Source organism: Carcharhinus amblyrhynchos, unplaced genomic scaffold (genome assembly GCF_965287045.1).
Source record: "Carcharhinus amblyrhynchos unplaced genomic scaffold, sCarAmb.v2.hapA scaffold_38, whole genome shotgun sequence".
Lineage (NCBI taxonomy): Eukaryota > Metazoa > Chordata > Chondrichthyes > Carcharhiniformes > Carcharhinidae > Carcharhinus > Carcharhinus amblyrhynchos.
Genome location: NW_027649779.1, coordinates 10,081,541 through 10,107,808, shown reverse-complemented (window position 1 = coordinate 10,107,808; position 26,268 = coordinate 10,081,541). Strand labels below are relative to the sequence as shown.

Below are 26,268 nucleotides of genomic sequence, written 5' to 3'. Positions count from 1 at the left end.
AAATGGAACATAAATACTGGAGTGTTAAACCAGAAGTGGATGGACACTCAAACATGCTTAAATACTTGTTTATCCAGCAAAGTAAAATGGCTAAAAGCACTTTATACCGCAGCCATCATCCATCAGGTTATAGGGCCCATGCACCATACACTACCAATTGACATTTGTTCAACTTCGGAGCAAATAAATTAGCTCCAGAAATTTTGTCTTTCAATTGCAGCACTCTAGAATCATAGAATCACTTAATGCCGAAGGAGGAAATTCGGCCCATCGAGTCTGCACCAGCCACAATCCCACCCACACCCTATTCCTGTAAGACCACATACTTACCCTTTAATCCCCCTGACACTAGAGTCAGTTTAGCATGGCCACTCAACCTAAACCAGACATCGCTGGACAGTGGGAGTTCCAGTGACAGTGTTCTGTAACTAACTATTCAATCACCTACTGTCCCCAGTAGTCTCGTAAACTTTCTATTTCGACTGCTCTGCATTGCTGTATTCCTTCTCTGACAGAACAATCCCGCTCTCAACTTGCCTGTCGTGGGATCACTGATATTAAGCTTTTTTTTCATTTTAAGATGACTCACACCAACTTGAAACTTTAAATATTTTTCACTGTCCACAGATGCTGCCAGAATCATAGAGTCAGAGAGGTTTACAGCCTGGAAACAGGCCTTTTGGCCCAACTTGTCCTTTTTAACCCCTACACTAATTCCAAATTCCCAGATTTGGCTCATATTCCCCTATACCCATCGTTTCAATGTAACCATGTAAATGGCATTTAAAAGTCAAAATTATACCTGCCTCGACTAGTACCTCTGGCAACTTGTTCCAGACATTCACCACCCTCTGAGTGAAAAAAAAAGAAATGCCCCTCTGGAAACTTTTGATTCTCTCCCCTCTCAACTCAAACGTACGTCCTCCAGTTTTAGACTCCCCTACGTTTGGGAAAAATATATTGATTATCTAGCTGATCTATGCCCCTCGTTATTTTATAGACCTCAATAAGATCACTCTCAGATGTTTCAGAAGGGACAGGGAGGGAGGCAAAACAGGTGGGGAAGTGGAACCGGAAGAAATAGCAGAGGCACTAAATGAATACTTTACTTCAGTATTCACTATGGAAAAGAATATTGGTGGTTGTAGTGCAGAGTTGCAGCGGACTGAAAAGGCTGAGCATGTAGACATTAAGAAAGAGAATGTGTTGGAGCTTTTGCAAAGCATCAGGATAGATAAGTCACCAGGACTGGATGAGATGTACCCCAAACTATTGTGGGAGGCGAAGGAAGAGATTGCGGAGCCTCTGGCGATGATCCTTGCATCATCAGTGGAGACTGGAGATATTCCAGAGGATTGGAGGATTGTGGATGTTGTTCCTTTATTCAGGAAAGGGAGTAGAGATAGTCCTGGAAATTATAGACCAGTGAGTCTAATCTCAGTGCTTGGTAAGTTGAATGGAGGAGATCCTGAGAGGCAGAATTTATGAACATTTGGAGAGATATAATATAATTAAGAATAGTCAGCATGGCTTTGTCAAGGCAGACCGTACCTTACGAGCCTGATTGCTTTTATTTTGAGGATGTGGCTAAACACATTGATGAAGGAAGAACAGTAGATGTAGTATATATTGACTTCTTCAAGGCATTTGATAAGGTGCCCCATGCAAGACTTACTGAGAAAGTGAGGGGGCATGGGATCCAAGGGGACATTGCTTTCTGCATCCAGAACTGGCTTGCCCACAGAAGGTAAAGACTGGTTATATTTGGGTCATATTCTGCAAAGAGGTCGTTCACCAGTGGAGTGCTCCAGGGATTCCAGGACCCTTTGTAATTTTTACAAAAAGATTGTAACTTTGTAATCTTTGTAACTTTAATAAATGACCTGGATGAGGAAGTGGAGGGATGCTTTGGTATGTTTGCTGATGATGCAATGTTTGGAGATGTTGTGGACAGTGTGGAGGGATGTCAAACGTTGCAGCGAGTCATTGATAGGATGCAAGATTGGGTGGAGAAGTGGCAGATGGAGTTCAACCCAGATAAATGTGAAGTGGTTCATTTTGGCAAGTCAAATAAGATGGCAGAATATAATACTAATGGTAGGACTCTTGGCAGTGTGGAAGGTGAGAAGGATCTTGGGTTCCAAGTTCATAGGACGCTCAAAGCAGCTGTGCAGGATGAAGCTATGGTTAAAGTGGCACATGGTGTCCTGGCCTTAATCAATCGAGGAATTGAGTTTAGGAGTCGAAAGATAATGTTGCCTAGTCAGACCCCACTTGGAGTACTGTGCTCAGTTCTGTTCGCTTCATTACAGGATGGATGTGGAAGCCATAGAGAGGGCGCAGGGGAGATTTACAAAGATGTTGCCTGGGTTGGGGAGCATGCATTATGAGGATATGAGGTTGAGGGAACTCGGCCTTTTCTCCTTGGAGAGACGAAGGATGAGGGGTGACCTGATAGAGGTGTATAAGGTGTTGTAAGAGGTGTATAAGAGGTATTGATCGAATGGATAGCCAGAGGCTTTTCCCAGGGCTGAAATGGTTGCCAAAATGGGACACAGGTTTAAGATGCTGGAAAGTAGGTACAGAGGAGATGTCATCGGTAAGTTTTTTTTCACTCGCAGAGTGGTGGGTACATGAGATGGGCTGCCAGCAACGGTGGTGAAGGCGGATTCGATAGTGACTTTTACGAGACTTTTGGATAAGTACATGGAACTTAATAAGATAGTGGGTTATAGGTAAGCCTAGTAATCTCTAAGGTAGGGACATGTTCGGCACACCTTTGTGGGCCGAAGGGCCTGTATTGTGCTGTAGTTTTTTTTATATATGTTTCTGTGCTGTCCTCAAACCTCTCGTCTGTTTCCTTAGTGAGCTCATGAGCTTTTCTGGTATGTTCTGTTTTCAGTACAAATTTCAGGCAGCCCTATTGTTTTGCATTTCTTTTACTGTTTCGCTACACTTCAATTTCACAGTAACGAAACTGGAGTGCTAATGCAAGAATTACTCGTCTCTAATAAATAAATAATGTCGTCCTCACAAGCACAGAATATCCAGTTCTTTTAAATCGCTCTCTGTAATTTAAGGGGTTGTAAAAACTCAATAAACAGATATGTATTGAAAAACAAAACCCTAAAGACCTGAGCATTCAGTCAGAAGTTTATCCGAACTGCGAGGCACGAATACTCGCAAAAAAAACAAATAAAGCTGAAACAACTCCCCCATTTTCAATACATATATATTCAATTTAAAAATTGCATTTTTCATAAAGCATATGTGTGTGTGTGTGTGTGTGTGTGTGTGTGTGTGTGTGTATGTGTGTGTGTGTGTGTGTGTGTATGTGTATGCGTGGATGTGACCTTACCAGCAATTGTCTCCATAGTTCAATAGCCCGTGTGTAGAAGACTGTAAACCTTGTATCTCTCCTGGGGTGTGACCCTCTCTGTAAACTTCAAGTTCATTCATCGGTGTCACTTTTGCTGACTTTAATACTGCAATGAAGTTACTGTGAAAATCTCCCAGACGTCACCTTCTGGCACCTGTTGGGGTGCACTGAGGGAGAATTTGGCATGACCAATGCACCTCAGCAGCACGGCTTTCGGACTGTGGGAGGAAACTGGAACACATGGGGGAAGAAAGTGCAGAATCCAAACAGTGACCCACGGTGAGAATCAAACCCATGTCGGTGATGCTGTGAGGCAGCAGTACTAACTACTGAGCCATTCTTTCTCACAAACAATGAACTTGCAGCTCTTTTAAATCTATTTCTTTAATTCCTGGGTTGTAAACCCTCATTAAACAGATATGTACACACAAAAACCCACTGAAGACTCGAGCATTAAGATAGGCGTTTATCCAATCATCAAAACTCTCAAAAAACTCAAGTAAAATTGGAACAAATCTGGCTTCCTTAATGCAGATATGTTCAACTTAAAAAAACAATCTTATGAAAATATCTGTCAGTGTGTGTGTCTTTTGTGTGTCTGTGGGCAGGATGTTACCAACTATTTACTCCACACTCCCAAGAACAGGGAATTTGGCACCCAGCCATGTCTCCATTCACAGCAGCAGGATGAGAAAAATCCTCCGTCCCGAATGGCCATGAGTTTCCATTCTCTGTGTTCGTGTATTTGTTTATCTGTGTGTTTATGTATGTGTTTGTGTGTGAGTTTGTGTGATTTTGTTTGAGTTTCTTTCTATGCGTGTATGTTTGTGCATGTATTCCTGTTTCTACGTATTTCAATGCATGAGTGGGTTTGTGTATGCCTGTGTGTGTGTGTGTGTGTGTGTGTGTGTGTGTATGTGTTTGTGTGTGTGTGTGTGTGCGTGTGTATGTCTGTGTTGTGTATGTGTTTGTGTTTGTGTGTGTGTGTATGTCTGTGTGAGTGTGTTTCTGCACATGAGTGTATATGTGTGCGATTCGACATATTTGTGTTTGTCACTGTGTGTGTGAACACCTCTGAGCAGCGGCTCACCTATCTTTCAGCAAAAAAGTCAAAAGAAATCCAACATCCATTTGTCTTCAAGAACCGAAGGGATAATCTTTTTTGGCCTGCAAACGTTTCAATCTCCATCTTAAGGGGCAAAAAGTGTGACCTTTTCTGTTTTGCATGTTTAATAATCTAATTGCAACCCTGGAGGGTTTGAACACAGTTTCTCACAAAGATACCTTGTTGCAGTGAGTAAATCTTTGTGAAAACATGGGAATTATCCACATCTCTGTCTGCCGCTAAGAGGCCCATCATCTCTGGCTCATTCCAGTGACCACAACTCCCCAGGACTCCTGAGTTCTCAATCATCTCTGCCTCCCACTGCTGTCATGATGTGGGAGATGATGGACTGGGGTAAACATAGTAAGAAGTCTGACAACGCCAGGTTTAAGTCCAACCAATTTATTTGATAGTGAGCTTATGAGTAAAAGCTTATGAGCTTACTATCAAATAAATGATGCCGGAGTTGAGGGGGTTGAACTATGAGGAGAGGTTGAATAAACTAGGCTTGTATTCGTTAGAGTTTAGAAGAATGAGGGGAGATCTCATTGAGACGTATAAGATGATGAATGGGATGGATAGGATAGAGGTGGAGAGACTCTTCCCGCTCAGACAGGACAGTAGGACTAGAGGGCACAGCCTCAAGATAAAGGGGGGGGGGGGCGGTTTAGAACGGAGTTGAGAAGGAACTTCTTCACTCAAAGGGTGGTGAATCTCTGGAATTCTCTGCCTGTTGAGGTGGTGGAGGCTGCCTCACTAAATATATTTAAGACGCGGGTAGATGGGTTTTTGATAGGCAAGGGGATTAAGGGTTATGGGGAGAGGGCGGGAAAGTGGAACTGACCCACGACAGATCAGCCATGATCTTATTGAATGGCGGGGCAGGCTCGAAGGGCTAGATGGCCTACTCCTGCTCCCATTTCTTATGTTCTCCTGCTCCTATTTCTTAAATCAGTTGGAGTTGTCAGACTTCTTACTGTGTCCCACTGTTGTCACCAGGATATCCTTTCACTCCAAGCTCTTTGCGTCACCTCTGACTCCATGTGTCGTTCCTGCCTCCTCTGTTTTCGCACCAATTACTTCATAGTGTAACCATAAAAATTATAAATTTCCTGCAGTGCAGCAGGAGTCCATTCAGCCCATCGAATCTGCACCGTCAGTAATGCTGCCCATGTCCTATCATTGTAACTGGGCGTAGTCCCTCTAATGTTAAGAGGAAATTCAATAGAAGCCTGTTCCCCAAACCCCGAGGTATTTACTCTGCTGATCCCCCTGATCAATGCATCTTGGGACAGCCCACCTAAACTGTACAACGTTGGAGTGTGGGAGGAAACCGGCGCGCCCGGAGGAAACCCACGCAGACATGGGGAGAATGTGTAAGTTCAACACAGTCAGAAGCCTCACAACACAAGGTTAAAGTCCAACAGATTTATTTGGTAACAAACATCACCAGCTTTTGGAGTGCTGCTCCTTCATCAGCTGAGTGGGAGTTCTGTTCACAAACAGAGTATATACCGCACAGACAGAGACCTGAGGCTGGAATTCAAACTGGTTTCGTGGCCCTTTGAAATGAAGTTCCACCAACTGTGCCACCGTGCCAGCCAAATCTATGATATGAAGAAATCTGTGATTCCTTCCATTGTATCACAAATGTCCCTTTTTTTTCCAGTATTTATCCTCATACATTACAGGTTGCAATAGCAAGTCTCAACAACTCGTCATTCAAACTGTTTCTTTTCCAGGAACCTGATGTGTATTTTCATTGTTTATTTCCCTTCCTTACAGTGAACTTAGTCACGATTGTGATCCTCATCCGCAAAAACTGTGATCTCTCCAGATGTGTCACCCGTTACCTTGTGGCCATGTCACTGGCGGACCTTCTGGTTATTATTCTTGACCTGATATTGAGACATATTCCGATTGTTTTTGATGAACAATTTATGTTCCTGAAGTCCGTCCCCGTGTGTAACATCCACGCTGTCCTGCTTTATGCAGCCACTGACTGTTCTGCCTGGTTCACCGTCGCTTTCACATTTGATAGATTTGTGGCCATTTGTTGCCAGAAGCTGAAAAACAAATATTGCACTGAGAAAACAGCAGTTATGGTCCTGGGAACAGTGACAGCACTGAGTTGTTTAAAGAACGTTTTCTGGTATTTTATGGTAACAGGTCAGTATCTCTTGATCAATGACCCTTGGTTTTGTAATTACCCATATGATTTCATGTTTTCTCCAGTCTGGGGAGCAATTGTGTTCCTCCATTATATTCTAACCCCGTGTATCCCATTTGTTCTAATTCTGCTGCTCAATGTACTCACCGTCAGACACATTTTAGTTATGAGCAGGGTCCGCAGGAGACTCCGGGCTCAGAGAAATGGGGAGAGTCTCCGAGATCCAGAGATGGAAAGTCGAAGAAAATCCATAATTTTACTGTTTGTTATTTCAGCCAATTTCATCCTGTTATGGTCAACGTTAATGGTTGATACTTTATCTTTTCAGATGTTCTGGTTGGGTTATCCATCCCTATATAACAAGGCATTTGTTGAGGATTTGGGTTTCATGCTGCAGCTCCTGAGTTGCTGCACCAACACTTTTATTTATGTAGTTACCCAGACTATGTTTAGGGAGCAATTGAAGATTCTGCTGATACATTCATGTCCTCCAATTCTCTGCTTCATTAAATAATTAGCCGAATTAAATCACAAAGAGTTTCCAGAATTCATCATTTAATTTCACATTTCCTTAAGGAAGAGTGGGGCAGGCTCCATATGATCCTCATCTCCCATTTGACCAAGGAACTGTTCAATATCCAGTGATCTTATTCCAATTTGACAGATAACCAACCACGATGACATCTCACTTCCCCCTTTTACCATTCCAGGTACCCTTCATCCCACTGCTTCACACTGATTGCCATGATGTGGAGATGTTGGTTTTGGACTGGGCTAAGCACAGTGAGAAGGCTCATAACCACAGGTTAAAGTCCACTTTAACCTGGTGTTGTGAGACGTCTTACTCACACTGGTTGGACTGGATTCATCAAACAATCACTTTCTTGGATAGCGGGTCTACATTTCACACCACTGGGATGGGGAGAAGAAGTGAGGTCATGATGACTGCATGAGTAACCAAAATGAACTGAGGCACAGAGGAAATTCACACAGATAGCTGGGGTTAAGGGTTAAGGTGTGCACTGTCAAATCACATTCCAGAATGGGAAGAGGAACTAAAGGGGAACTGGAATGTTATTAGTCTCCAGAATCAGTCTCAGCGACAGAGCGAGTGAGAAATAAATTCAGGAGAAAGAAAACAACAGGATCAAGCACCCAGAGAGACAAGGGGACAGAACAAGGCAGACAGAGAGAGAGAGAGAGAGAGAGAGAGAGAGAGTGAGAAAGGAGAGAGAGAGAGAGAGGAGTCCAGAGATGGAGATGGGACGGAAAGAGAAAGCAATGGGATTGAGAGGTATAGAGGCACAGAGAGAGGGACAGAAAGTGAGGGAATGGCCAGAGAAAGTGAGAATGGGGCAGTGAAAGCATGGAACAGGGTGAACATGGAGCAGCTTTAGAGAGAGAAAGAGGCTGAGATAGAGAGAGAGGTCACAGTGAGAGTGGAGGCAGAGAGATTCCAGGGCTGCTGTTCTCTGCCTGTTAGTCTGTGTGTAGGTTATTATGAGAAAAGCACTTAGATGATTGCTACATTGAAAGTATTGCAGTAACTGGAGCAGTGCCTCTACAAAAATACCCAATTTCTGCAGGGACATTTAAAAATCTCTCTCTGATGTGAAAGTCGATCGGCCAACAAAACGATTGCAAGTTGAAACGTTTCAGGAACGACTGCTGAACAACATGACGCTTAAAGACAACTGGAAAAAAAATCTATATCGGCCTAGTTCTCAGAATCTCAGGGACAAACAACTTTTAATTCATATTTACTTACTGTTAAACACAATTGTCATTTCTAATCTGTATGAATGTAGAGGGATATGTCTTTCCATTCATTCTTATCCTTTTAGTAGGGAAAAAAATCTCTTGGTGGAATTTAGGAACCCTTTCAGGATTCCTTGGTGGAATTTCGCAACCCTTTAAGGATTCCTTTCAGGATAAGTAACTTACTCCTTGGCAAGGTCAGTCTGGCACCTGAGCAATGCCCAACGGATAGTACGTTGGCGGGACCAGTGGGGACAGTGCCAGGGGTGAATTCATAGAACCCTACAGTGCAGAAATAGGCCCTTTGGCCCATCAAGTCTGCACCGACCACATTCAGACCCCCATATCCCTACATATTTTATCTGCTAATCCCTCTAACATAAACATCTCAGGACACTAAAGGGCAATTTTTACATAGCAAATCAACCTAACCCACATATCTTTGGACGGGGAATTGTCATAATAACCACACACCAACACACAGACTAACATCTTTGGTTGGGGATACGTGGGCAAGCCAATGAGGAAGCGGGGCCACTGCCAGTTTACCTGCAATTGGTGATGGACGAAGGAGGGTCGTGATCGACCTGGGTGACGGGGATTACATCTCAGGCCTCTGATGCCCTTGATTGTGGGGTGAGTGGGTGGTGAGCTAATTGTGGCTGCCTGTAGCAGCAGGGGCCAGACAGCTCTGTCTCTGTCTGAGAACACTGAACGTGTGGAATACCTCCTCTACAGGCTGTTTGCAATTTAAGTCCTGCCCACAGCGTCTCCGGCTAGAAATTGACTACCCATATTTTCACAGACAGACAGTGTAAGATTGGGCATGAAAACTTGCCCCCAAAACAGATCTGGAACTCTCTCATTTTTAGGCTTTGGCCACTTCGAAAACATCTTGTGAATTTGTGCCCTGTCTTCAATCAAGAAAACCTGATTAAATTAGCTCCTGCTTCGAACATGACTATTGGTCTGGAAATGTTATTAAAGTGAAAGGGTTCCTTCATATATTAAACATTGAAGCTACGTGAAGAGGATGAGTGAAAAAAATTGGAACCAGCCTGATCTCCACACCCAGGCCTGTGCTTTGTGGGAGTGGGGGTGGGGGTGGAGGTGTGGGGGAATCCCAGCTGGATGGTGACAAAACAAGGGGTTTCGTTCAGATCAACAACCTGTAGGGAACTCGCCCGGGGCTGCTTGTAACAAAAGAAACAGCGAGAAAATTAAACAGAGGGAAGGAGGCAAGGGCGACAGACTGACAGCAAGACGTGGCGAGAAAAAAAATGAGGCAGTCAACTGGCGACATCGACAGAGAAGATATGGATAGAGGGAGGGCGGTGGTGGTGGAGAGACAGACAGAGAGAGAAAGAGACCGAGAAGGAGAAGTGAGAGAAACAGAGTGGAAATGAGACAAACAGATCGACAGGATAAGCCAGATAGATATAAACAGAGAGTGTGAGAACAAATGTAGAGAGAGGAGAGGCATTTGGGCATCTGGAGGCAGAAGGAGTGAAATGGATATAGAGGGGACAGACAGAAACAGAAGATGAGAAGGAAGAGAGTAAGAGGTGAGAAAAAGGAAATAGAGGGAAAAACGTCACAGAGTAGTTGGTGTATTGGAGCCAGGATGGAGATAAGATTGGGTATAAATTTCCCACAGTAGGTTACCAACTCCAAACATTCTCTGAAATCCCGGATGGATGTGGGAGCCAGGGCATGTTTTATCATCCACACCTTCTTCTCCAATGAGGAATGGGTCGTGTGGTTAGAGTTTGACACTTTTACTGCTGTTTAAATTACAGGTCAGGTATTGAAGACTTATTGGTCTAGGGCCTATTGGTCACGCCCGTAATAAAAAAGAAGCTGAAGTGTCACGAACAAGATAATTCTTGATTTTCCTCCATTTAAATGTTGTTGACTTTGTTTAAAAGCTGACTATGTTCAATGTTAAAATTGCAATCTACATTACACGGTGACTTGATACATTTTGTTGGTCAATTCCGTTTGCAATTCAGTGATGTTCAATTCCAGAGATATTCATTTCATAATGAAGAAATATGTGTTAAATCATGCACTGAAACTGAATCGTGAAACAAATACTGAGTACAATTGTACAATGAGCATTGAGAAGGTGCCGTCTGGACTCGAAACCTCAGCTCCTTTCACTCCTTATCGATGCTGCCAGTCCTTGTGACACTTGCCAGAATTTTCCCTTTTCGTTTCCGATTCCAGCATCCAAGTAATTTGCTTTTATTACTGAGTACAATTGATTGAGATTATTCAAAGGAAGATGAAAATGATGCATTAATAAATGGACAGAAATCCCTTAGATATTTGCGAGACTGACACTTTTAAATGGTGATGTTGGGGATAAGTTGTACAATCAGATTGAAAGTAACGGTTATCTTCCTGAATTCAGTGACATAGGCCCTCAGTCTGACCATCTGAACCTGCAGCAACACAGCCTAGTTGAACATTGCAGACAGGCCGATTTGCTCCACATGCTCCCCAGTTGTTTCTGTAGTATAGTGGTTATCACATTCGCCTCACACGCGAAAGGTCCTCGGTTCAAAACCGGCCAGAAACATTTAATCAACTTTTAGCTTGCTGATGTCCGGTATGGTGCATTCCTTGATTTCCGTTTGTTGTTCAACATTATCCAAACCTCGATGTTAAAGCCATGCTATCATTGATCTGGCTTCTCTCTCAAATATCTGGTGCAAAATAATAACCGACTATTTTGACGCACTGACAGGAAAGTTCGATTTTGGCACCGAACACTTATTCCCATCTCGTTCAGTCTACAACAGAATTTAATGGGTTTATAGGTGCAGATTAATATGGTTAATCACCTTCTGAAATATCTGATAGTCGTGTGTGCTCAAAAAGACAGATACAAGTGATACTGTAAGTGAACTGGAGGTAATGGCGCACATTTCACAGAAGAATCTTTTTTACTGGCTTTTCATCACTAAGAAACAGGAAAAGCCCCTCAGACAGATGAGGGAATCGATGCTCAGTGCGGATCTACTAGACTTTTCTGTAAAGGGCCCGAATTTATGCGCCTGAATGTTTCACGCCCATAATACTAATAAAGGCTCAAGTGTGAAGAACAGATAATTCTTGATTCCCCTCCATTTAAATGTAGGTGACTTTGTGTAAAAGCTGACGATAGTCAAGCTCAAAATTGCGATCTGTATTACACGGAGATTTGGTTCGTTCACTTGGTCAGTTATGTTTTTAATTCAATGATGCTCAGTGTACCTTGGAAGATATTTGCTTTTGTATAAAAGCTGACTGTGGTCAATGTCAAAAAGGTACAATGGGATGTGTATTTTCCAGTGTCCCGCTTTCTTTTGTTGGCCAATCATGCTTGCAATTTAATGGTGTCTATTTCACAAATATTAAGTTCAGAGAGAGGGCATTTTGTGTTAAATAAATGTATTGAAGTTAAAGGTTGAATCAAAGAACCGGGAACGTGCAATATGATTGGATGGGATTTTTATTCTCCGCCTATTTGCATATCGCAAATAGTCACTTTTGCAAAAGGAGACCATGATGTTCGGTAAGTGATCAGAGAGCGCCCTCCCGTGGACAGTACAGCATTGTAGACGGAAGCAGAACCAAAACCCGAGATATCTGCACTCTGAGACACATCCAATACAGGTACAACACTGGACAAGAGGAAACTTCCTCTCAACATCCACACTGTTAGCACCTCTCAGAGTTTTGAAGGTTTCAGTCAATTTGCCTTACTCTTCTGAATTCCCGTGGGTACAAACCTGACATCACCATCCTTTCCTCATAAGATAACCCGCTCATATCTGGCAATAGTACAATGAAACTCCTCTGAACTTTTTCTAACGCATTAACATCTTTCTTCAGAAAAGGAGGCAAGTAGTGTGCACAATATTCGAGATATGTGCAATGCCCTCGCTAATGCCAAAATTTCCGATCTATCTTTGTGTGTCAACACATTTAACATTTTTATCTTCACTCTCTTCATCACTGCAGGAATCATCCCAATTATATGTTTCTTGACCAATTCAGCCCGAGTGTATTTGTTCAGGTCAAATCCAGTTTAAATAACTTGTTTGAGTTTTATGCTGTGTGACAGAGATTGTTTGTGAGGATATTTCTCTAAATGGACGTTCAAAAGTCATGTGATACAGTGCTGCACCACAGTCTTGTTCAATGGCAGAAGGATCTTGACACAGAGGGCGCGGGTTGAAGTAAATTGGTGGAAGAAACAAGGAGACATCACGAAAAACATTGTCAGACAGTGAGTGATCCAGATCTGGAATGTGCTGTTTGAGAGTGTGGTGCAGGCAGCGCCAATTAATGGTTTCAAAATGGAATTGCATATGGTCTGAAAATGAACAAAATGCTAGACTGTGGGGTACAGAGTGTTATTGGATGAATTGCCTCTTTAAAGGGCCAACACATACATGAAGCTTCAAAATGCCTTCTTCTCTGCTGTAAGTACTTTGTCAATGTTGAAAGGGAGACAGTGTCATAGTGGTGATATTTCTGAGAGAGTAATTCCGAGGCTAGGCAAATTTCTCAATATATATATATTCAAATCCACTTACAAAAGGCTTTAAAATGCAATTACAATTTTGAATTTAAAGTTCGTTTCTGTAATTGCGGCCATGACAAGAAATATATCAGATTATCTAATGCCCTGCAGAAAAGGAAACCTTCCATCATTCACCAGTTTGGCCCAGAATTGACTCCAGGCGCACACGTGTTTGGCGATTACGTACCTTCTATGAGGGTCTAGAAACCAGTAAATTCAGTGTATTAGTGATTGCCATTATATGCTGGCCTTACCAGCAGGGTATACAGCCCATCAAAGAATAAGAAACAGCAACTGAAATCAGCATTTCACAACACCTGCAATAGCAAAGATAGTCCAGGAGATGGCAGTGAAACTGTGCTTTTTGGCACGACACGATACAGATGATCATCTCATTTATTTCTGTAATAGACTCAGTCTTTGTCCATTCTAAACGTGAACCATTTTCTCTGACACGAAATCATTTTTCTGATTATATAATAATAGTTCTCAGCTGATTTTGTACTCAACAAAATCCCAGTTGTTGCTATACTGCACCAAGCCTTATTTGACATTACACCGTTCATTCTGGCAGTTATGACAGCACGGAATTAATCCTCGTCTAATGTCATGAAACTCTATATCTCCGTTGTTACTTCACTGGATCCTCTCTCTCCTGATAATGCACCAGGATATGTTACTGTTTGCATTACACGAGGCTCCGTCTCAGTTATTACATTGCTGAAACCTGCCACATATAAAGAAACATTGACAATATCTCAATCACTGCTGCACTAGTCCACCTCCCTGTTTATACCAAATAATATTCTGTCTCTAATTATTATTCTGTTTCATGATTTATTTATTTCTGCAATTGCCCCTGTCAAAGTATATATCAATCTAAAGGTTTGGTTTGAAATTACTGCATCGGCTTTGTCTCAGTTTATATTATACAATGACCAGAATTAGACAAAATTATACTGGGAGACAGTTCTATTGCGCCAGCTGCTCTCTCCTTTATCAGTGTGCCAAACCATACCTCTGCTCATTTTACACATTATCCTTTCTCAATTATTGCTTTATTCTGCATTGCCTCACTTTTTATTCCACTGGGTCACATCTCTGTTTATATCACACTAGATCTTGTCCCTATTTTCTGGTAGCGCTGATACGCTGGAACCAGTCTCAGTTTAAATTACAGCGCACATTGACCCTGCTTATATTAGAATAGACCTTGTCTTTGTCAAAACTAAATATGTCATGTCTCTATTTAGATGTGAAAACACCACGCTGGTTAGTAATATACTGTATACACTCTCTCAGTAATGACTGAACTGGGCCCAGTCTGTATTCTTATTAGTACAGTTGCTGTATCGATACCTGGTGCATTCGGCTCTATCTCTGTATTACTGCACAAAACCCGTCCCTCGTTTATATTACAACAGATAGCATTAGTTGGATTGGCCACGCAAAATTGCCCGTTATTTTCCCTAGTATGTGGATTAGGCATGGTCAATGTGTGGGGCTAATGGGGATAGGGCAGCGGGGAGGACCTGGGGTAGGACGCAGACTCGGTGGGCCAGATGGCCTTTCTTCTGAACTGTAGGAATTCTACGGTTCTATGTCTAAGAAATATCATAGACATTTGTGTGCTTGTTTATTTTATATATTGTATTTTCTAATAACCCCCTTTGGAGAAATGATCTCTTTTAGCAATTCCCCTTCAGTTTTCCCAGTGATAACCTTCAGCCCATCTCTGCCTTCCATGAATGCATGAAAACACCAAACAGTTCATGTGTTTCAACTGAAGGTCATTTAAGTTGTAAGTATTTATTGACAACCATTCGGTTGTGTGCTCTTGCATAGAAAATGATTTCAGCCTCACTATTTTGTTCCCGGCATTGACTTATCTGTCTTTAGGGATCTGTTGGAAAATGAATAAATCGCATTTTGAATGACGAGGAGATTATGAAAATTGATCTTCTCAATGTCTCACTGAAGTTCCTGATATAGGACTCAACTGCGTGCTGATTTGTGAAAATGATGGTGAAAATGACCCTGGATATATAGCCGACAGGACATAATTATACCTCTAATTCTCAGACTTCTTATTCCTATTAATGCTAAGGATTGAAACATCTGCTGCTCTCCTGAGAAGGTTCAACATTTTTATTTAACCGTTATCTTCATCAATTCCATGGTAACTATCCCAAATATTTTCTACTGTGTATGGGTTGTACAATCTCGGAAATACGATGAATCAGGATCAGGTGTATCATAAGGGTGGCCAGACCTTATGTGATATAAACAGTGATGTTGCCTGGTGAACATGGACTGCAGCGATTCAAGATAGCAGCTCATCACAACTTTGTCAGGGGCAATTAGAGAAGGGGAACAGGTGTCAGTGCTCCCCACATCCTATAAATGATTAAAAATTCTGCAGTAACAACAGAGACAGAATCGAATCTAATATAGACAGATATTCTTGCACAGTTATGACATAAACTGACCAAGAGAGTCATGCAAAGCAATGTATGGGATCTCTAGAGAGACAGAGCATGATATCATATTTAAATAAACATTTCTTGTGTGATTGATAATTCTGGAAAAAAGTAATTTGTTCAATAATAATCGACAGGTGTCCAATGAAGGAAATCATATTCAGGTTCTAATTCACAACTGATTGGGTAACGCTTTCCAAAAAATAGTCACAGGGAATTAGAACATTATAATTTGAATGACTGGCTTCAGTGTAGCACTAACAGAGACAGCTGGGCCCGGAGCCAGACTGGGACCTGATATAAAAAAGCAATTATTTCTTGGGCCTTCGCCCAGGTGTCGTTGTCATGACGAGTGACGCAGGGATTTGTGTGGCAAACAAGGATTGGAAACCCTATGGCAACCGCAGGAGTGACTGACTCCACCTGACTAAGAGCTGTTATTCCCAAGGTGGGGAGGGGGGCAGTCAGTCATGGGAGACTCCATATTTTCCTGTTATCTGAGGCAATAATGGTGAATAATTGTGAATAATCTGGTCCCTCTCATTCTTACAAATAGTCCTGCAGTTACAGTCAAAATTAGGACACGTGAAGACTGAAAAAACTAAATATAAAAACATCATCGGAGGCAAAAAGAACAGTGCAATAAACGTTAAGGATTGTTGTGCTTTTCCAAAACAAGTTCGATCCAATGCTAATTTGTTCAAAGTGGGGGGCTTGTATGTAGAATTGAATAATTGAATTTCGGAACAGTCCACCTCCCCGCCCCCACCCTCCCCACCCCCCAGCACTCCTCCCCCACGCGCACACACAAACACACACAAACACAAGTGTTGTCACAAGATAAGAGTAGCACAAGATCAAAGCTGTATGAATGTTGCATTTTATTCAGGCTCAATGAAGGCCGGGGGTGCGGGGTGGGGGGGGGGGGGGGGGGGGGGGGGGCGGGGGAGGGTGGTGGGGGGAGGGGTACAGAATCGATGCTTGGACAATGATACTGGGCCATTAAAATGGACCTATTCTCGAAAAATCCTTCAAATTTTAACTCTATGAAGGATATATCTCATTAATTTTCCAAAGTTACTGTGAAATCTGATTCCATCAGCCTTTCAAGCTCTTTATTCCATTTCATGACAACTGCTGTGTCAAGGTGAACAATTAAAATTCTGTCGCCCTGTTCAACAAAATAAATCTTTTCCCATTGGTTACCGACCGCCCTTCGAGTAGAAATATACTCTCTTTAATTACCCCACTCACAACTTCACGATTTTGAACTCGAATTAAAGTGTTCAAATGATTGACAAGGAAATGGAGAGAGACACAAGGAAATTTGGGAGAAAGAAGAACAGAGTGCTGACAGATAAAAGCTGAGGAACAAAAATAAATAACAGATGGACAGAAAATGATCAAACAAGGAAAGATAACAGCTATCATTCCCTCCCTTCACGGAGTCCGGGGGAGTTCAGTGACTGATCCACTGACCATTCCGATAATGCCCGGGAATGGAACCTCTGAACAGATCGCAATAGAATCATTTGTAAATGATACCGTAATGTGATCTGTGTGACTCTGCCCTGACTCTGTGGGCGGATATAAGCCGCGCTGACAGATGTTCTCACCAGATTGTGGTCTCTGGATTTATTTTCTGCTCAGAAGTGAGATGTGCGGTTTGGAACCGGCAGCAGAGAAACAGGAAGTTGTGTTACCTGAGAATGAAACAACCGGGGCCAGTTTGATGTTATCATCGTGAACAGTCTTCCTGCCTGTGAGGGTGAACTCACTCTGAAAGCATCAAGAACAACCGTACAGATTGCTGCCCGTCTCAGCATTACAGTCACTTCCATTCCCATTTTAAGGAATCAAGAAAATGATCATATTAGGGGGTTTAAATAGATTAATTGAAGGGAAAATGGACTGAAGATTATCACTGAGAGAAAAGAGGAAAAATTAAAGCAACATTTCTTTCCCGCCGAGGTGTTTTAAAATAGGAAGTTTAAGTGTGTTCGGTGCTGTGTGAGAGAAATCGAGGACAGGGGTTTAAGCGAATGAACTGGTTTGTTTCCGACACTGAATTTTCCACTGATGAGACTTTTGTGCTTTATTTTTTTAGTCAAAAGATGTCGTAACCAAAAAAACCTTTTTTTTCTAACGAGTAGCCAGATCCGTTTCCTGGGTACCCGTGTAAGTGAGTTAATGGAGACTGAGGGAAAGAATAAAATTTATCTGATTTAGGTGCAGTCTAAGGCAGAGAAAGATAGGAGAGATGTTCAGTGAGTCATTTGAAAGATGCATTGCACTGGCAGCGGAATGGTCAGCTGTACATCACATTCAAACACGCCCCGGGCAAATCATTACATTTAGGTTTTGACTGAGACATAGAAAGTGCAAGTAAATGCTGAATATGTTACTCATATCGTTTTTAAAGTTAGTAAGAATTATTTACACAGTGATTAGCACTGGAACCACACACTGTTACGGACACAGGTTCCATTTCGGCCTTGTGTAACTGTATGGTGTTTGAAAAATCACCCCGTGTGTGCGTGGGTTTCCTCCAGGTTTACCACTTTCCCTCTACATTCCAAAAATGTACAGGGTGGTTGGAATGGCCATGCTCAGTTGCCCTTTAGCGTCCATCTATAGTGCAACGTGACATACATTTATTCTGTTCTTCAATCTCTTTTGAACAAGAGAACGCTACAAGTTTCATCCCAAGATTTCAAGAAAAGCTTGGCCTGGGTCCCACAGGTCCCTGGACAATATTTATAGTGTCTTCTTCCATATAACAGTCTTGGATCAACCTACAATTCCTTCGCCCCAGGGATTCAGAATCAATTCACTCCGCCCAAAGACACGTTAAAAAAAAGTCAAGAGAAAACGCTGGAATATCTCAGCAAGTCTGGCAGCATCTGTAAGGACAGAGGAGAGCTGACATTTCGAGTCCAATGACCCTTCATCAACGCTTTGTCAAAAGGTCATCTGGACGGGAAACGTCGGCTCTTTTCTCCCCTTACGGATATTATCAGGCCTGCTGAGATTTTCCAGCATTTTTTTTCTTTTGGTTTCAATTCCAGAAATACACAGTAATTTAATTTTATACTTCAAACAACACCGTTCTTTGGAAATAACACAAGAACCGAAGATTCCTACCTTTACTCTGTCTGTCCCAGATAGACTCCAGTTCCACTGTGAGGAAAATGACCCTTCACCACCACTGAAATTGCTGAGCAAGCCACCCAGTTTTATCAAAGCTTTTATGGAGAGTCAAACAATAAAATCATCTCGAGGGCAAGTTTCACCAAGGTGGTTCACAACCGCCTTTTCAGCAGGGATAATTAATGTTGGTTTTGTCGGTGATGCTCACATCCAGAGGATCAATGAAAGCAGCGCAAAGTGCTGCAGATTACAGAAATCTAAACAATTAAAACGCTACTTAGCAGCTCAATGGGCATCAGCAGAGAGAGAAGCAGATTCGCATTTAAGGTCGATGCCAGGATGCAAAATCTCTTGATATAACTACAAACAGCAAGGCTGTTATGCCCAATATCCTACACAAATCCTCATTTTTCAAATAAAATCGCATTGTGATGATCATTTATCATATCTTGGTTTGTTAGAGCAAGTTACACATACATTACCTGCTGTATTTCCAACATTATAGCAGTGAATAAATTCAGCAAAGGTACATTAGTGAGCTGTAAGAACGTTGGGACGACATGAGTTCGGGTAAAATGTTCTATAAATGCAAGTTCCACCAAAATGAAAGTTGTAATTTTCTGGAAGTGCTGAGATTATTGCGGATATATTCATTCTTCTGCCTGATCATAGCATCATGAACTCATAGAATCCCTACAGTTCAAATGGAGGCTATTCTGTCCAAAAAGTCTGCAACGCTCTCCAGCAGAACATCCTACCTGGGCCCAGCCTTCACCCTATCCCGACAACGATACATATTCACAAGCTAATCCCCCGAACCTGCACATCGCTGAACACTAACAGGAAACTTAACATAGACAATCTACCTTGTGAAGAATGCTCTGCTGGATAGCTGGCGCAGACTTGATGAACAGAATGGTCTCCTTCTGCACTGTAGGGAATCCATGATTCTACGTTGCACATCTTTGGAAGCTAAGGGGCAACTTACCACAGCCAATCCACCTAACCTGCATATCCTTGGACTGTGGAAGGGAACTGGAGCATTCGGAGAGAACTCACATGGATATGAAAACCACTCACATTCACCCAGGGTTGAAATCGAACCCGTTTCCCTGTCGCCTGTGAGGCAGCAAAATTAATTGTATCTCTTAGTGATAACCGTATTGGATTTTTTATCCTCCTGTCGTGTGAGTGTGATCACTATTTGTGACAGGAATATTGAGACATCAGATTTTTTTTAATTGAATTTGTCTAGTTTAAACAAATTAAATCCTCAATCAAATTAACATTCAGTGGAATATCAGCCTGTTCACAGATGTTTTCTTAATTGTGACTTCAGAACTTTGAGAACTAATTCTGAAATGGAATGTGTCATTTTCTTTTAATTAAATACAACTGGTGTTATGAATGTTCAAAAAGTTTCGATTCATTTTGAACCAACTGTTAATATTCTTAAAATAAACCGCTATTTTCAGTTGAAACGGATCAATAAGTGATGGTTTATGTGGTTTTGCTGCCATGAACATTTCATTGTAAACAGTGAGTATTTATGTAAATGAACACAAAAATAGAAATTCCAAATTAGATTGTTGACTGACAAAAAAACAACAAATATTTCCCCACCAACACAGCACAGAAATAGAGACAACCATGCAAATCAATCAACGGATTCCAGTAATGGTTGTTTTTCAACATTATTTATTCATCAGTTATGTGAGGAAAAACATCATGATGATATCTAAGCTCAGAATTAGGAAATAATGCCTCTGATCCCGAAATGTAATGACACTGCAAATGTGTTCATGGAAATTTCCTGTGTTTCATCCCTTTCTCTATCTTTCTCCTGTCTGGTTCTCTGTCTTGTCTCTCCATGATGGTTCATCGTCTTCACTCCACAGCACAAAGTCAATGTCTGCCCAATGTGTTCTCTCAGCCACAGTTACAGGTTTCTAAAAGAATATAATTCAATAAATTGGAATAAATGACTGAGATTCACTCTAAAAGATCTCTTCAGAAATCTATAGTTTTGAAATGCTTGAAACATTTTCTTCTGCACCTAACCTCGGTTACACCTGGTGATAAGGATTCAATGTGGAATCTTTCCCTATATTTAGCCGGTGTTATCCCTGTCCTTGGAGTATTTGACTTGACAGTGTGGCGGAATATTTACTCTGCGTCTAAACTCATTGCACCTGGTTTATGAATGTTTGATATATCTTTGTCAGGGAAGATTTAATCCGTATCTAATCTCTGCTGTACCTGGCCTGGATGTGTTTTGTGGAACTGTGTGGACGGCTCTTTCCCCTATACCTAACGCTAATTTAAACCTGCCTCCTGGATCTCTGAAGGAAGAGTGCAGGAGAGTTTTTACATAGAAGAGTGTCCATGCTCTTTCTGCCTTAATTTTGTTTGAACAGATTTGTAGGCGGAGTTCCCCTCTGTTTATAAACAGTATACTGTTGTGAGAATGTTTGAATTGAATAGTTTAGAGGGAGATTCACTTCGCATCTCACTCGTGTTATTCCTGCTTTGGGAGTTATTAATTTGCCGGTACAGAGGGGGCTTTGCATTCTGCAGCTAACCCCATGTTACTCCTGTCCTGTATGATTTTGATGGGACAGTCGGCCGTCTCTATAAATTTCATGGGGATTGAACCAGTCTCTTTATATTACAGTAAATTTACCCTGTGTCAGCTTGTATTATGAGCCATGCCTTTGTTTATTTTCCACTAGACCCTAAGTCTTTTTATCGTGTACGTAGGATGTTATGTTGTCTGTCTCTACACATAGTAAATTGGATATATTATCTGTCCGTTCTAAATTAGACGCTGGCCCTGCTTATATTATGTGTCACCATGTTTCTGTTTATATTAAACTGGACTCAATCCTGTTTATATTAATTTAGATCTCTCTCTGTTTGCATCAAAGTAGATGCGACCTTATTTCTGCAATTGTCCATATCCACGTTTATATTGCATTGGACAGGGTCTCAGTTTTTACTGCACTGGTCAATGCCAGTAATGATTAAAGTGGCTGGGAGAACACAATTCTCTGCATCCTTCTGCAAGTGCAAACTCTGAGGTTTTGGACAGTGGAAAAGAAGGAGTGGCATCTGAAATCTACTTCTGCTGGCTGCATTGAAAGTGGATATCAAGTCCTGTGTAGCATGTACTGTCAATGAAGAACAAAAAAACAAAGACAATTATAGCACAATAAAATACTGGTGATCCAATACTGCCCGTTTCTGGATCTTGCCTGATAGCAATCTTTTTTATCCCAACATATTATCTCTTCTTCTCACAAAACCGTGGAGTAAAACAAACATAATTCAAAGAGAGGCATAGTTAAGTGCAGGAACAAAATTGACACCGTGAAATATATACAGGGTGAGTATCACATATTACATAACCAGAGAGAATGCCGTGTGCAATGTAAACTGAGCTGTGGTCTGGCAGAGTATTAACACAACCAGGCTGTGTTTTAATATAAACAGGGGCCTGATTCAAGAAAATAAAGAACAAAGAACAAAGAACAACACAGCACGGGAAACAGGTCCTTCGGCCCAACGAGCCCGCGCCGCCATCTTAACAATGTGTTTTTCCCCCTCCACCCTTGACCCAAGTCTATGCTTATGGAACCCCCACTGGAAACCAGATTAAGGGGCGAATAATTTAGGGACAATTTGTTACACCGATCAGACTAAGAGCACATCTTTGGGATGTGGGAGGAAATCGGAGCACCCGGAGGAAACCCACGCAACCACAGGCAGAATGTGCAAACTCCCACAGACACTGGCCCAAATCCATGTATCTGCACAGCAAACAGTGATAGTCACTGAGCTGTCGTGGTGCCCATCTGCTGGTCCAGTTTTAAGCATACACAAACGACGCGAAGTACTAGGCCACTCTCGAAACATCCAAGAGCAGCCCACGCAAGACCCACCTTGTGCCTGCCCCTCGTTGGACAACAAGGTGAACCGACGCACTTGCGGAGTAAAATAGCAAAAAACATCAACACATGTAACAGTTTATAGTAATGAGTTAGTGCCGAGTGCCATGTGGGGATGGTCAAATGCCTAATTCCAATGAGATCCATATCCCGTGAAAGAAACATTTTTAAATATAACATTGTCAAGGAAAATAAAACTGAGGCAGTATCTCGCACAGTTTTACTGATATTGGAACTTCTTAGACATGAACTGAGACAGTGCTGATTTATTAATGATACTGGACCAAATAAGGAGAATGTAAAAATAAGTTCAGAAAGGTAGTAACTATTTTCACCAATTACTATCCAGTTGCAATTTAATAATTCCATTCACCAGATCTCATTCATACATAATGAGGAGTGTATTTAAAATTACTCTATGATAGGAAGGCGACGTTGTCGAGGCCCCCATTTATTCCCATTACTAATTGCATTCGGTAAGCTGGTGGTGAGCCGCCTTATTCAATTGCTGCAGCACCTGCAGTGTAGGTACACCAACAGTGCTCTTAGGGAGGGTGCTCCTGGGGTCGGACTCAGCATCAGTAAAGGAGTGGTCCAAGTGAGGTCTGTGAGTGCCTTAGAGAGGAATTTCCAGGCGGGGTTGTTCCAATTCCCCAGTTATCATCAATTCAGACAGATAAACAATTAGTTCACCAATTATATTCATCAGTTTGATAAAAGCAAAACACTGCAGATTCTGGAAACTGAAACAAAAATAATGAATGCTGGAAAATCTCAACGGGTCTGATAGCATGTGTGGAGAGAGAATAGAGCCAACGTTTCGAGTCAGTGTGATCTATTTTTGGAGGAAATTGAAGAGGGTGATGACATTGAGAACTGATATGGGTGGATAGGGATTAGGATTTTTTTTAGGATATAGTTCGTGATTGGGATGTTGATTAGTTTAGGATGAAGAAGTTTGTTATGAGATTTGGGATCACTATGTGAATTGATGCAGTTTGTGTGTGTCTCGAAATAGTATCTATTATTTCTGTTATTCCCATCTCACAGGAAATTTGTGCAGCATTCCTGACACGTTGTAGGAAACAATGATGATCTCTCCAAAGCAGCAGGAATACTCTGCCGAAGGGTCATCCAGATGTGAAACAAAGGCTCTGTTCTGTCTTCACAGATGTTACTGAGATTCTCCAGTATTTTCTGTTTATTTTCGACATTTCATTCAATTTAACATATAACTGTGCTTTGCATCGTATAATTTATTGATATTAAACTTTATTGACAATATACTGGCTTTTTAGACACGAATAAATGAAATCTGTCCCAGAATTCAGTGGGGAATGGAATTAATTCAGACCGAGGATAATGATCAGATACCCAGCAGCCTCTGCGCTTCATTGACAGGTCATCACCTCATCATCACACAGAAAGTCCTGGTACATAGCTGGAGTGTGTGATGGTTTTGAAAGTGATGATATAAATGGAACAACCTGTACTTCATGTGAAGTTACTGAATCTTTAAATTCCGATTCATTATTACACTGTTTTGGGAAATAATGTGACAGTTGTAGTTTTCCAGTGAGTTTCACAAATATATCTGTTGCTATCTTATTTACGTTTCACCCTGTTGCCTTCACTAATTTGGGTGATGGTATGTTGATTGATTTGTTGTATATGAAAGAACCAGTATTTTATACAGTACAATCATTCCTCCTCAACCATATCATGCTCTCTCTTTCTGTCCTGGATATGAAGATTCAGCATCAGCAGAGAAATGAACCATCCGAACTGCAGGAAAATCTCCCCCTACTCTTCAAGTGGATCAGCTTGCTAACTCTCGAGAAACTCGGAATGTATTTCACCCAGACACTCTGGAAGGAGTGAAGGTATTAGATGGACACACATTGAATAAAGGAGTTGTTTCAATTTATGAAGTAGTCAAACACAAATATGGAAAAGTAGAGCAGCATCATTCAGTACCATTTATCAATGAATCCACCAATCCATTCACTAATTCCTTAATCAAAATATTCAGACAACCAACAGTCATTCATCCATCAGTCATTCAAATGTCATTCATTCCTGTGTCAACACAGTCATACATTTATTGTTTGTGTAGACCGTGACATCAATTATTTTAATTGATCCAGTGATCCAGAGGCCCAGGGCAATGATGTGAGGACAGGGATTTAAGTCGGGCCGTTCCCGCAGGTAGATTTTGAATTCTATTGATAAATCTGGAATGGATACTAATTGCGATCGTTGGAGCCGCTGTGATTCCCCGATGGAGGAAATCTGCCATCGGCTACATTGTCTCACAAGGATATAACTGCAGACTGAAAGCAAAATAGCTGACTCTTTAATATCTACAGACGTGTCCTAGAAAACCAATCAATTTAAGGGAATTTGGTGCAGGCAAAGAGTGTTGGTCTTTCCAAACAAACAGCCCATGGAAAGATAAAAGGAAATAAAATATAAATGTGCCTGCTCAAATATAACAGCATGTATCGTCTCTCTGAGCCATTTCTCAGTCTGCCTGTGATTATTTCTGTCCGTCCTTCACAATATCCTGATGTGTTGGAAAAATCATCATTGTTGTTAATTGGGTGCCAGAGAAGGTGGAAAATAATCCTTTCTTTAGAGGTGGGAAAACATCATCTGGATTTATAACTTCCAAAAATTCAAGTGCCTCCACTACTGTTGCTGTGTAGATTTGTTTATAAATAGACCTTACTGACAACATGCAGGGTTTTAAGTTGGCTTGTTGCCAAGCGGTCAGTACTGATGAAACCGATCTTTGATCTACTGCACAAACACCCCCAGATGTTTCCTGTCAATAACTTTGAGCATTTGACACCAGCCTGGGTTGCTGCCAAATACTGTGTGGGACAGATTCGCGTGAAGCTGAATGGACAACAAGGGATTCAGACATTTAAACAGTAAATGTTTCATTCCCACAATTTAAATCGTAATCATTCTAATCAAATATTTTCATTCAGTGTCCTGTTCATTACCTGAGTAAATACTATGTCAAAACAATAATGTGACCGGATGATTTTTTTCATTTGTATAGTTTCCGAGTAAATTTCATTCCAATAATTGAAGTCTGTTTATTAATCACTTCATGAAATGAGAGAGAGAGAGAGATGTTGATGTGCCCAGTTCCCCAATGAAGTGAAATCGGTGCAATGACATGAAATAATATTAAAACAACATCATAAAACTGACATGAACACCGGGGATTCCTGGAATATTCTGAAATTTCTGTATGTCATTGAAACAGCAGCGTCTCTTGTACCTGATTTGCACCGTGTTCTATTGTACAGTATAATCTGATTTCTGTTATTGAAGAGTTCCTCTCATAGCTGCCAATGAGTGGAGAAATGATCAGTTTATAACCTGATTCAATGGAAGATAAAACATTTATTCTTGTGATACTGTGCAATGTGCCGCAAAGCTCTGATATCCTGTATTCCCAAGAACAGTGTATGTTCGACAGCCGGTGGCCAATAGAGTGAGCTGCAATGATTTGGATGCTGAAGAAGAACTTTAATGATCTCCATGTCCGTTCCGATTCATTAACTTCTCCATCAAAAATCAATCTAATTTTATGTTTCTCTGTCAACTCCCTATTTAATTATCAGGAGGTTGGGATTCTCATTATTTTCAAAGGCCTGTCTTCGAGATTGGGGCAGTTTGACAAATA

At 41.4% G+C, this 26,268-nt stretch overlaps 1 protein-coding gene and 1 non-coding gene across 2 annotated transcripts in view; both read left to right on the top strand.

Moving 5' to 3' along the window:
• LOC145362570 (immunoglobulin gamma-1 heavy chain-like) overlaps positions 1–26,268 on the top strand; it is a 53,864-nt gene that overhangs the window by 3,728 nt on the left and 23,868 nt on the right. The window contains exons 2-3 of the mRNA XM_080218570.1: positions 6,270–6,445; positions 7,365–7,437. Coding sequence (XP_080074696.1) covers positions 6,270–6,445; positions 7,365–7,437 — 249 coding nt within the window. The remainder of the gene's footprint in view (positions 1–6,269; positions 6,446–7,364; positions 7,438–26,268) is intronic.
• Positions 10,924–10,996, top strand: trnav-cac (transfer RNA valine (anticodon CAC)). Its single transcript has one exon. It is a non-coding gene; the product is annotated as a tRNA-Val (tRNA).